At 39.1% G+C, this 12,159-nt stretch overlaps 1 protein-coding gene across 2 annotated transcripts in view; it reads right to left on the bottom strand.

Annotated features, from left to right (window-relative positions):
- Positions 1-12,159, bottom strand: part of CCDC125 (coiled-coil domain containing 125) — a 53,661-nt gene that overhangs the window by 29,870 nt on the left and 11,632 nt on the right. Inside the window, exons 2-4 of one of the 2 annotated variants that reach the window (XM_012555015.2) lie at positions 8,883-9,232; positions 6,535-6,593; positions 5,679-5,765 (exon numbers count right to left, since the gene is read on the bottom strand). In XM_012555015.2, coding sequence (XP_012410469.1) covers positions 5,679-5,765; positions 6,535-6,593; positions 8,883-9,192 — 456 coding nt within the window. In that variant the 5' untranslated portion in view covers positions 9,193-9,232. Of the gene's footprint in view, positions 1-5,678; positions 5,766-6,534; positions 6,594-8,882; positions 9,552-12,159 lie in introns of those variants that run through there. The other variant, XM_023729568.1, reaches the window with a different exon arrangement.

The raw sequence follows: 12,159 nt of genomic DNA, 5'->3' as shown, positions 1-12,159 counted from the left end.
GAAAGAGATGATGGAGAAGCTCAATATCATCAGTCAGAACAAGGCCAGGGGCCGTATGTGGAACAGGCCATCAGTTGCTCATATGCAAGTTCAAGCTGAAGCTGAAGAAAATTAGAACAAGTCCACGAGAGCCAAAGTACATCCTTGAGTATATCCCACCTGAATTTAGAGACCATCTCAAGAATAGATTTGATCCACTGAACACTAATGACCGAAGACCAGATGAGTTGTGGAATGACATCAAGAACATCATACATGAAGAAAGCAAGAGGTCATTAAAAAGACAGGTGTCTTAGTTATCTAGTGCTGCTATAAAAGAAACACCACAAATGCATGCCTTCAACAAACAGAAGTTTATTCTCTCACAGTCTAGTAGGCTAGAAGTCCAAATTCAGGGTGCCAGCCCCAGGAGGAGGCTTTCTCTGTCAGCTCTGGGGGAAGGTCCTTGTCATCAATTTTCCCTTGGTCTAGGAGTTTCTGTGGAGGAATCTCAGGCCTAAAGGACTCACTCTGCTCCCGGCACTGCCTTTTTGGTGCTATGAGGTCCCCCATTCTCTGCTCACTTCTCTTTCCTTTTTTCTCTTGTAAGATGAAAGGTGATGCAGGCCACACCCCAGGGAAACTCCCTTTACGTCAGATCAGGAATGTGACCTGAATAAGGGCGTTGCATCCCACCCTAAACCTCTTTAACATAACCCAATCTTGCCTCATTAACCACAGGCAGAGATTAGGGTTTAAAACACATGGGAAAATTACATGAATCACGAAATGGAGGACAACCACACGATATTGGGAATCATGGCCTAACCGAGTTGACACATATTTTTGGGGGACACAATTCAATCCATAACAACAGGAAAGAAAGAAAAGACCAAAATGGATGTCAGAAGAGATTCTGAAACTTGCTCTTGAATGTCGAGTAACTAAAGCAAAAGGAAGAAATGGTGAAGTAAAAGAGCTGTACAGAGGATTTCAAAAGGCAGCTAAAGAAGACAAAGTAGAGTATTATGACATGTGCAAAGACCTGGAGTTAGAAAACAAAAAGGAAAGAACAGGCTCAGTATTTCTCAAGCTGAAAGAACGGAAGGAAAAATTCAAGCCTCGAGTTGCAATATTGAAGGATTCTATGGGCAAAATACTGAACGATGCAGGAAGCATCAAGAGAGGATGTAAGGAATACACAGTCACCGTACCAAAAAGAATTAGTCAATCTTCAATCATTTCAGTATGTAGCATATGATCAGGAACCAACGGTGCTGAAGGAAGGAGTCCAAGCTGCACTGAAGACACTGGCGAAAAACAAGGCTCCAGGAATTGGCAGAATACCAATGGAGATGCTTCAACAAATGGATGCAGCACTGGAGGTGATCACTCAAGAAATCTGGAAGACATCTACCTGGCCAACCGACTGCAAGAGAACCATATTTATGCCTATTCCAAAGAAAGGTGATCCAACAGAATGCAGAAATTATCAAACAATATTATTAATACCACATGCAAGTAAAATTTTGCTGAAGATCATACAAAAGTGATTGCAGCAGTACATTGACAGAGAACTGCCAGAAATTCAAGCCGGATTCAGAAGAGGATATGGAACGAAGGGTATCACTGCTGATTTCAGATGGATCCTGACTGAAAGCAGAGAATATCAGAAAGATGTTTACCTGTGTTTCATTGACTGTGCAAAGGCATTTGACTGTGTGGATCACAACAAATTATGGATACCACTGCAAAGAATGGGAATTCCAGAACACTTGATTCTGCTCATGAGAAACCTATACACAGACCAAGAGGCAGTCGTTTGGATAGAACAAGGGGATACTTCGTGGTTTATAATCAGGAAAGGTGTGCATCAGGGTTGTATTCTTTCACCATACTTATTCAATACGTATATTGAGCAAATAATCCAAGAAGTTGGACTATATGAAGAACAGGGCATCAGAATTGGAGAAAGACTCCTAAACAACCTGCATTATGCAGATGATACACCTTGCTTGCTGCAAGTGAAGAGGACTTCAAGCACTTACTGATGAAGATCAAGGACTACAGCTTTCAGTGTGGATTATACCTCAACCATAAAGGAAAAAAATCCTCACAACTGGACCAATATATGACATCATGATAAACAGAGAAAAGATTGAAGTTGTCAAGGATTTCATTTTGCATGGATCCACAATCAATGCCCACGGCAGCAGCAGTCAAGAAATCAAATGACATACTGCATTGGGAAAATCTGCTGCAAAAGACTTCTTTAAATTGTTAAAAAGCAAAGACATCACTTTAAGGACTAAGATGCACCTGTCCCAAGCGATGGTGTTTTCAATTGCCTCATATGCACGCGAAAGATGGACAATGAATAAGGAAGACCGAAGAAGAACTGATGCCTTTGAATTATAATATTGGTGAAAAATATTGAATATACCATAGACTGTCAGAAGAACAAACTAATCTGTCTTGGAAGTAGTACAGCCAGAATGCTCCTTAGAAGCAAGGATGGCAAAACTTTATCTCACATTCTTTGGACACGTTATCAGAAGGTACGAGTCCCCGGAGAAGGACATCATGCTTGGTAAAGTAGAGGGTCAGCGAAAGACAGGAAGACCCTCAATGAAGTGGATTGACACAGTGGCTGCAACAATGGGCTCAAGCATAACAACGATTGTGAGGATGGCACAGAACCAGGCAGTGTTTCGTTCTGCTGTACACAGGGTCGCTATGAGTTGCAACTGACTAGACAACACCTAACAACAACAACAATAATACATATTTGTGTGTTTGTGTGTATATATATACATATATACACAATATGTATATGCATTATAATATGTGTATGCATATATATACTATACATATACACATACATATGCACATCCGTTGCCATCTAGTCGATTCCAACTCACAGAGACTCTATAGGACAGAGTAGAACTGCCCCATAGGGTTTCCAAGGAGTGGCTGGTGGATTCAAACTGCTGACCTTTAGGTTAGCAGCTGAGCTCTTAACCACTGTGCCACCAGGACCCCAAACATATGCATACATATACACATATATATTATAAATTGTACTGACATAAAGGATGTGAGACATATAATTGACATATAATAATAAGCAAACATTACTCTTTAATTCCAAACAGCCAACTGATCTCACAGAATGCTTTTGTAAATTTATATCTGTAGTCAGCCTATGATTGCAACTGATGAACAAGTATATTGCGGACACGAATGCTGGTTGCTATTTGGTTTAGTTTAAGGAGTAAGATAAGCGAAGACATATGTTGGAACTTCACTCACGTGTTGATGCCATGAGCAACCTCCTTACTGAATCAGGTAATAGTAAAATGTAAAATTTCTAGGACATGATGAGTTTTTAGTACTTATTACCTTTTTGTTTTTAATATATTTGGTTGTAAGATTATGTAAATTAATTTTTAATAATGGCTATGCTCAACAAACAGCTGAAACAATTTCTGAAAATATAAGAGTTGGGTCTCATAAGCTGATACAGGCTAATTTCAGCACACCACTGGTTACCTCATATAAGCTGCACTTTGTTTTGTCATCTAAAATTAAAACAGATGCAAGTGTAAAAATCAAGAATGTAAAAAGGCCAAAAAGAGGAAAGAGAGATAAATAGTTGAAGAATGGGCCAAGAAATAAAATCCAAAACAAAATAAAAACTATATTAATGGCCGATAAGTACATGAAAAGATGCTCAACATCATGTCATTAGGTAAATGCAAATCAAAATCAGACCCAGTAGAATGGCTAAAATAAAAAAAGACAGAAAATAACAAGTATTGGCAAAAATGTAGGGAAACTGAAACCCTCATACATTGCTGGGAGTTATAGAAAATGGTGTTGCCATTTTGGAAAACAGTATGGCAGTTTCTTAGAAACTTGAATATAAATTGGCTATGTGACCCAGCGGAGCCCTGGTAGCGCAGTGGTTAAGAGCTTGGCTTCTAATTAAGAGCTTGGCTAATATTATCAATTTGGCTAATGCACCAGCCGCTCCTTGGAAACCCTACGGGGCAGTCCTGCTCTGTTCTATAGGGTTGCTATGAGTTGGAATCAACTCGACGACAACAGGTTATATGACCCAGCAATTCTACTTCTGGGTATGTACCCAAAAGTAATTAAAACGTATGTCTGCACAAAGACCTGTGCACAAACATTCATAACGGTATTATTCATAATAGCTAAAAAGTGGAAACAACCCAAATGTCCATCAACTGGTGAATGGATAAACAAAATATGGTATACCATGGAATATCATTTGGCAATAAAAAGAAACAGAATATTGATACATGCAAAACATGCATAAACCTCAAAAACATGCTAATCAAAAGAAACTAGATGCAAAACATCATATATTGCATGATTCTATTTATATGAAATATAAAAGGGAAATTTATAAGAGAAAAGTAGATTAGTGGTTGTCTGGGGATGGAGGTGTGACTGACTACTAATGGGAACAGTTTCCTCTTTTAGAGTGATAGAAATGTTCTAAAATTAGATTGTGGTGTTGGTTGCATAACTCTGTAAATTGAGTAAAAAGAAACTGAATTGTACATTTAAAATTAGTGACGTTTATGGTATGTAAATTATATCTCAAAGCTGTTAAAAAATCTATACCGCAAAAAAAAAACCTATAATAAGCACCGTTGTTTTCATTTTAAAGGCTGAAGCCACACCATTTTTTTTTTATAATTTATTTTATTTTAGTTTAGTTTAGAATATACACAGCAGAACATACACCAATTCAACAATTTCTACATGTACAATTCAGTGACACTGATTACACTCTTTGAGTTGTGCAACCATTCTCACCCTTCTTTTCGGAATTGTTCCTCCCCCATCAACATAAACTCACTGCCCCCTGAGGTTCCTATCTAATCTTTCAAGTTGCTGTTGTCAATCTGATCCCATATAGGTAGTTCTTAAAAGAGCACAATGCTTAAGGCAGACATTCTTTACCAGTTAAGCATAACTATTGTTTGGTTTTAAGAAGACTTCGGGGAGTATTTTTGGTTTAAGGTTTAAAGATTATCTCAGGGCAATAGTTTCAGGAGTTCATCCAGCCTCCATGGCTCCAGAAAGTCTGGAGTCCATAAGAATTTGAAATTCTACTCTGCATTTTCCCCCTTTGGATCAGGATTCTTCTATAAAATATTGGCTCAAAATGTTCAATAATGGTAGCCAGGCATTGTTCAGTTCTTCTCGTCTCATAGCAAAGCAGGCAGTTGTTCAAGTAAGCAATTAGCCACACATTCCACTTCTTCCTCCTATTCCTGACTCCTTCTTCCTCTGTCGCTCCAAGCAAATAGAGACCAATTGTGCCTTGAATGGAAACCCTGGTGGTTAAGAGCTATGCTGCTAACCAAAAGTTTTGGCAGTTTAAATCCACCAGGCGCTCCGTGGAAACCCTATGGGGCAGTTCTACCCTGTCCTATACGGTTGCTATGAGTTGGAATTGACTCAACAGCAGTGGGTTTAGTTTTATGGGTGCCTTGAATGGCCACTTGCAAGTTTCTAAGACCCTAGGCACTATGCAATGGATTAGGAGGTACAGCAGAAATACTAAACACGTTATTAGGCCAATTACGGTGATGTCCCATGAAAGACACCACTTATTATTGGAATGTTTAAGTGATGAAATTTCAAAAGTAACTTCTTACCAAGCTTTGAAGAATTTTCAATGCTTCTTCTTTACCTTCAAGTTGTCTTTGACATGCCTCAAGCTCAGTTTTTAAAACTTCTACCTCCTGGGGACAGAAATAAAATTAGTCTTCCCATCTGCAGATATGCAACCCAAATACTATCAGTTTGGCTAATGCACATTTAATCTGGGCTCAAAGCACTTTGACTTTACAAATGAAATTGGAAATTCTTCTAGACTTTGTAAGTGACCAGAGAGGCTGAAATTGAGAGCCTCACTGTCCGATGCCAGTTGTGCCTAAAAGCCCAAAGCTTTTGCTTTTACCCATCTAGGCCACACAGCTAATAGTTTGAGGAAAAAATATCTTTAGGCCTCATAAAATAAGCACGTGGCCATCCACACAGCTATAATAGTTTTCATAAGAAGAGCCACAATCCCACACTAATATAGGCTTCCTGTTTCCCAGACCACGGGCACCCTTCATAGAAATTCCTACTTCCACCAGTCTGGATCCACTAGTGAAGCTACCAGGGATAACTGTTCTTCTGACTTTCAAGGAGGTTAAATTACATCAGGTTGTTTCAAGCCATATGTACAAGGAAGGCAGATGAAAGGAAGTGACAACTATTTTCTCCAAGACGAGACTAGAGAAGTAAGGCTGACAGGGGGAACTGGTGGGCACATTTATATAAGCAGACAGAGAGATGAGGAGGATAGGAAACAGACCAGTTGAAAGGTACAAGCTTTAGACTGTGGGTCATCGAGACTATCTAGAAAGCCAATATTTGCCTTCCATATTTTAGTATTATTTAAACAAAATATCTATCAGCGGACTTTTTTCAGATGAGGATTTTCATATTAGCCAAAGTACCTACCTCTAAAGTTTCATGAAGACGTTGCCTTAATTCTACATTTGACAATTCTGAATTAGAATCTATTTAAAAAAACAACAAAAAACAAACTTAAAATTTTTCTTAACTAGTAAAATATAAGATATTTGTTTACAAAATACCAAATACAGATTTCCCTTAAATTGCAAAGAAAGAAGAATTGTAATAATCCAAGTAATAATGAAAATATTTAGCTTAAAACATTTCACAAATGAAAAGATATACTTTGAATAAAGGTAATGAATAAAAAAGATTCCAAATTAAAACCAAGGTTAATGATTTGTTTAATTTCTACTTCTTAACACAATATAGAAAAGCATGAATGTTGGTGGGTAAAACAAACAAATTTTGAGGTTTGGTTTAAGCCTGATCAATACAGTGATATGAATATCTAAGAAATAATCTAAATTTAATTTTTTTTTCCAAGGAGAATGACCAGAAGTCTCCTGTAACTTCAATTATTCTCTCCTTAATGTGATCAATTGAGAGTTTAAACTGAGCTTCCCAGGAGCTTCATTTGCATTGGGGTCTCACTGGCAATAGAAAAACCTTAAGGTGGTAAGTTACAAGCAAAAGGATAAGAAAAAGAGAAAGGAATAATACCTCAACATTTTCTCAAAGTATTATTTTTCCTTGATATTCTGAACTTTCATCAACATGACAGTACCCAAGGCAAAACCTAAACCATGTTTTTACTCTGATGATACAGGGTTTCAAGATAGACAGACGTGACATTGAGCTGGCAAGGACAAATTCTGTTCTTACCTGTGGTAAGCAGAATAATGGCTCCTCAAAAATATGCACATCTTAATCCCCAGAACCTGTGAATATGTTACCTCATGTGGCAAAGGGACTTTGCGGATGTGGTTAAAATAAGGATCTTGGAATGGGGAGATTATCCTGGTTTATCTGGGTGGGCCCAATCTAATCACAATGGTCTTTATAAGAGGGAAGCAGGAGAATCAGAGAGGATGTGATGAAGGAACCAGAGGTCAGAGAGAGATTAGAGATGCTACGCTGTTGGCTTCAAAAATGGAGGAAGAGGCCACCAGCCAAGGAATGCAAGCAGCCTCTAGAAGCTAGAAAAGGCAAGGAAACAGGCCTTCTCCCAGACTCCAGAAGGAACCCAGCCTTGCCAATACCTTGACTTTAGCCCAGTGAAACCCAGTTTGGACTTCTGGCCTTTAAAACTGTAAGATAATACATTTGTGTCATTTTAAGTCACTAAGTTTGTGGTTAATTTGTTACAGCAGCAATAGGAAACTAACACAATACCCTTGCCTAGGGTCACACCAACTTTGATAAAAAGAGAAAAGTCTATAACCCAACAAAACAGGCTCATACTATCATCAAGTCTTGTTTATACCTAGCAGTTTTAGCATACTTCTATGAAGGCATCTTAGCAACATGTTCAGTTTTCAACATCTTGCTTGCAACAGTACCCATCTGTTATAGAAAAGATTAGGAACTGAAAGAAATATATATAATCTCATCCTAATTTCAAGAAGGATTTTGAACGATGTGGATGGATCACAGGCTGCAACGCATTTTTGTGGATCTGAAATCATGTTTCTTAAATTAATTTTGCTTTGTTCTAATTTGTGTTTGTTCGCCTTTGATGGGGAAGTTTCAGGAGAACTTTTACAACAGGGATTACAAAAAATTCAGCAGACGAGCTGGCACCACAGTGCATGCAGGCATTCATCCACCGATTCCCCATCACTTTGAAGTTACAACATTCTATCACAGTATGATCCTGAATTTTATTCCTTCCTTAATATGAGGCATGAATTTCTTTTTGGTTATGGTAAATTAAGTTATGGTTTTGTTTTGATAATTTTTGAGGATTTCATGACATCTCTGAAATAACTGGAAGCATTTGTGTAGGTTATTTGTAGGTTTATTTTCTGTCTCCTCTGCTAGAATGTAAACTCCATGACATTAGGGCCTTTGGTTATTTTATTCACTGATACTATTCCCATTGCCGAGAATAGGGCTGGGCACCTGAAAGGTGCCTAACAAATATTTATTGAATATGAAAAAAATAAAAGAATAAGTAACACATACCATTTACATCACACACCCAAAAAAAAGAAAGGTAGGGAATCACTTACTGGTATCACTAACATATATTACTATTCTTCACATTTTAGTACAATACTTGGAAATATAAACATCAATTGCTTTTATACTATCACCAATCCAAGAGGCAGGTGAAAAAGATGAATGTCTAAAACCCACCATGGTCACCCACTTTCACGTGTTGGAAGGTTACAGCATTGATAAAATCCACAGGGGAGAGGAAAGAAGGGCAGGAAATTAGCTATTCTTACCAGTGCTACATTGTCGTCTGTAACTGGGAATTCTGGGCCCTTGAGGATATGCATCTTGCAAACTCTTATGCTTGGAATACTGAAAAATAGCCCCACTACTTTCTTCCCCCTTTCTTGGAGATGGAGGAGGGCTCAAGATCTTTCTAGCTGATCTTTTTCTAGATGTAAATAAATGTGAAACTTCTACGTCATAAATACCACCAGGTCTTCGTCCAAGGCCATATCCTAAGTCTCCTTCTGTCATGTCATCCTCTTCTGTTTCCCAGATTTGCACCTCTGATTCACACGATGACCTGACCACCTTGCTCATTAGCCAAATGCCAGCTTTATCATAAGGAAAAACAAGTTACCTGTAATTAAGAAAACCAGTCGTTAAAAACCATCAGTATAGTAAAGCTGGGTTTTCCAGGGAAGAAAAGCCCCTCTCAGTATTATGCAGACAATGAATCTCCCAGCACTGCACACACACAGACACTCCTTGCAATCCAATTCAAAGTGTTTCACATCCCAGGTCTTTTTAGATAAGATCTTTATTTCAAAGGCTGCAGTGAGGTGTAGAGAAACAGGAAAGGCTTTTACTGAATCCAGTAATCTGCTGGTCAGGATAAAGCAGACCAGCCTTTGATAAGGAAAAGAACACTCTTTTGATATAGATGCTTATAAAGAAAATGGTTCAGTTTTACACAAGCCTAAGAGCATATATGGAAACCCTGGTGGCACGGTGGTTAAAAGCTATGGTTGCTAACCAAAAGGTAGACAGTTCAAGTCTACCAGGCACTCCTTGGAAACCCTATGGGGTAGCTCTACTCTGTCCTGTACGGTCGCTATGAGTTGGAATCGACTCGATGGCAACAGGCTTTTTTTCTTAAGAGCATATATAAAACCCAGAAAATCCTCTGAAAAACGAGACTTCAAATGACTAAGGCCATCCCACGTTAGAGGAAGTCCCAGTTCTCTGCCTCTGTCCCTTCACCTTTATCCACTTCAGGCGTCAGGGCCCTTACAACCTCTCCTACAGCTCCACTGGGTCATTTTCTATTTCTGCACAGACACAACGTGCACAGGTTTTGTATTTGGGACAGTGATTAAGTGGGAGGGAGGAAAGTGCCCCTCTCTCCCTCCTACTCTTTCTTTCTCAAATCATGCCATCCTGTGTTCAAAATCCCCACTGTTTCCCTAACTCAGTCAGAGTAAAAGGCAAAGTCCTTTCAGTGGCCAAAGGCCCTACATCCATCTCTGACCTCATCTCCTCGTCTGTTGGGCTCTGGCCACTCTGGCCTGCTTGTTATTCCTGAATATTCCAGGCATCTCAGAGCTTTGCACTTGCTGTTCCCTCTGCCCGGAACGCTCGTCCCCTAGAGATCTGCATGGCTGGTTCCTCATCTCCTTGGAGTCTTAAGTGTTGCCTTCTCAGTGGGGGCTCTCCTGACATCCCATCTAAAATTGCAAACTCCTCCTTCCTATCCCACTTCTCTGCTTTATTTTTCTGCTTAGCACTTGTGACCTTCTAACATATAACATACTTCACTTGTTTTTTGAATTGCTTCACTAAAATCAGGGTGAAGCTAGTATAAAAATGGCAGTCAAGTGAACCAGACGGTGGCTCGGGCCTATGTATGATGCATTGCAATAGGTAAGGCAACTCGGAAATTTTCCTCCACCAGTGCCCAAACCTGCTCTAAGATGGCCTAAGTGGAATGTGAGCTCAAGGGTAGAAAATTCTGTCTGTTTATCTGGCCACTGTATTTGCAATGCCTGAAACAGTGTCTGAGACATAATAAAAAACCAAACTCATTGCCATCACGTTGATTCCAACTCACGGCAACCCCATGTGTTACTGATTAGAACTGCTCCATAGGGTTTTCTTGGCTGTAATCTTTACAGAAGCAGATTGTCAGGTCTTTCTTCCACAGTGCTGCTGGGTGGGTTCAAACTGCTAACCTTTAGGTTAGCAGTCAAGGGCAAACCGTTTGCGCCACCCAGGGACCCTGACACATAATCAGCTCCCAATAAATACTTGTTGAATAAATGAATAAAGGAAGAAATAAACAGAAATACTTCCCTCGAAGACAGGAAAACAAAATATTCACCTCAGCAAGACTCCACACTGGATACTGTAGGACCATTGCCTGCCCTTCTTTCCAGCAGAAAACGTCTCCTGGTAAAATGCCCCACAGAGAAACCACCATCACTGAGCACCTCCCACTGTGGTCACCTACCTGGTGACAGTGAGGCAGCTGGAAGCACACCAGGAAATACTCAGCTTTCCTCCCTCCAGTCGAGTACAGTGAAGAGGGGCTTTCACCATCAGGCATTTCAAAACAGTACCTTTGCTGGAGTTGTTTGGAAATATCTCATCCTTTTCTCAAGACTAATTTTCAAAAAGTGAAAATAAACACCCCTGACGTCTTTCCTAAATATCTGCTGTTTAAGTAGTTGCTTACCAGGACTTGCAAATAAATTAAATCCCGGTCTTGAATATTTTACTGAAATCTCACTCTTATTCTTTCACTTTAAAACCACACGTAGCTGCCAAATAAATCTGATTATGTATGAAGGAGTTTCTGTTGTTTCAGAGTCAATATACCATATATTTTCAATGTTTAAGAACAAGGGTCCAAGCACTATTCAAGAAGAACAAAGTGGGAGGCATCACACTAACTGATTTTAGAAACTATTTTACCACCACGGTAGTCAAAACAGCCTGGTACTGGTACAAAAGATACACACACCAATGGAACAGAATGGAGAATCCAGACGCAAATTCATCCACCTATGAGCAGCTGATAGTTGACAAAGGCCCAAAGTCCATTAATTGGGGAAAAGACAGTCTCTTTAACAAATGGTGCTAGCATAACCAGATATCCATCTGCAAAAAACTGAAACAAGACCCTCAATATCATGCACAAAAACTAACTCAAAATGGATCAAAGACCTAAATATAAAATCTAAAATGATAAAGATCATGGAGGAAAAAATGGGGACAACGGTAGAAGCCCTAATACATGGCATAAACAGAATACGAACTGTAAGTAACAATGCACAAACACCAGAAAAGAAACTAGGTAACTGGGAGCTCGTAAAAATCAAACACTTATGCTCATCAAAAGACTTCATTAAAAGAGTCAGAAGAGAACCTAAAGACTGGAAAAAAAATTTTGGCTACGACACATCCAATCAGCTATCTAATCTCTAAAATCTACAAGATACTGCAAAACCTCAACAACAAAAAGACAAATAACCCAATTAAAAAATGGGCAAAGGATATGAACAGGCA

The sequence above is a fragment of the Trichechus manatus genome, unplaced genomic scaffold (genome assembly GCF_000243295.1).
Source record: "Trichechus manatus latirostris isolate Lorelei unplaced genomic scaffold, TriManLat1.0 scaffold00029, whole genome shotgun sequence".
In the NCBI taxonomy this organism is placed as follows: domain Eukaryota; kingdom Metazoa; phylum Chordata; class Mammalia; order Sirenia; family Trichechidae; genus Trichechus; species Trichechus manatus.
Note: the sequence above shows the minus strand (reverse complement) of the source record. Positions and strands in the feature narration are given on the sequence as shown.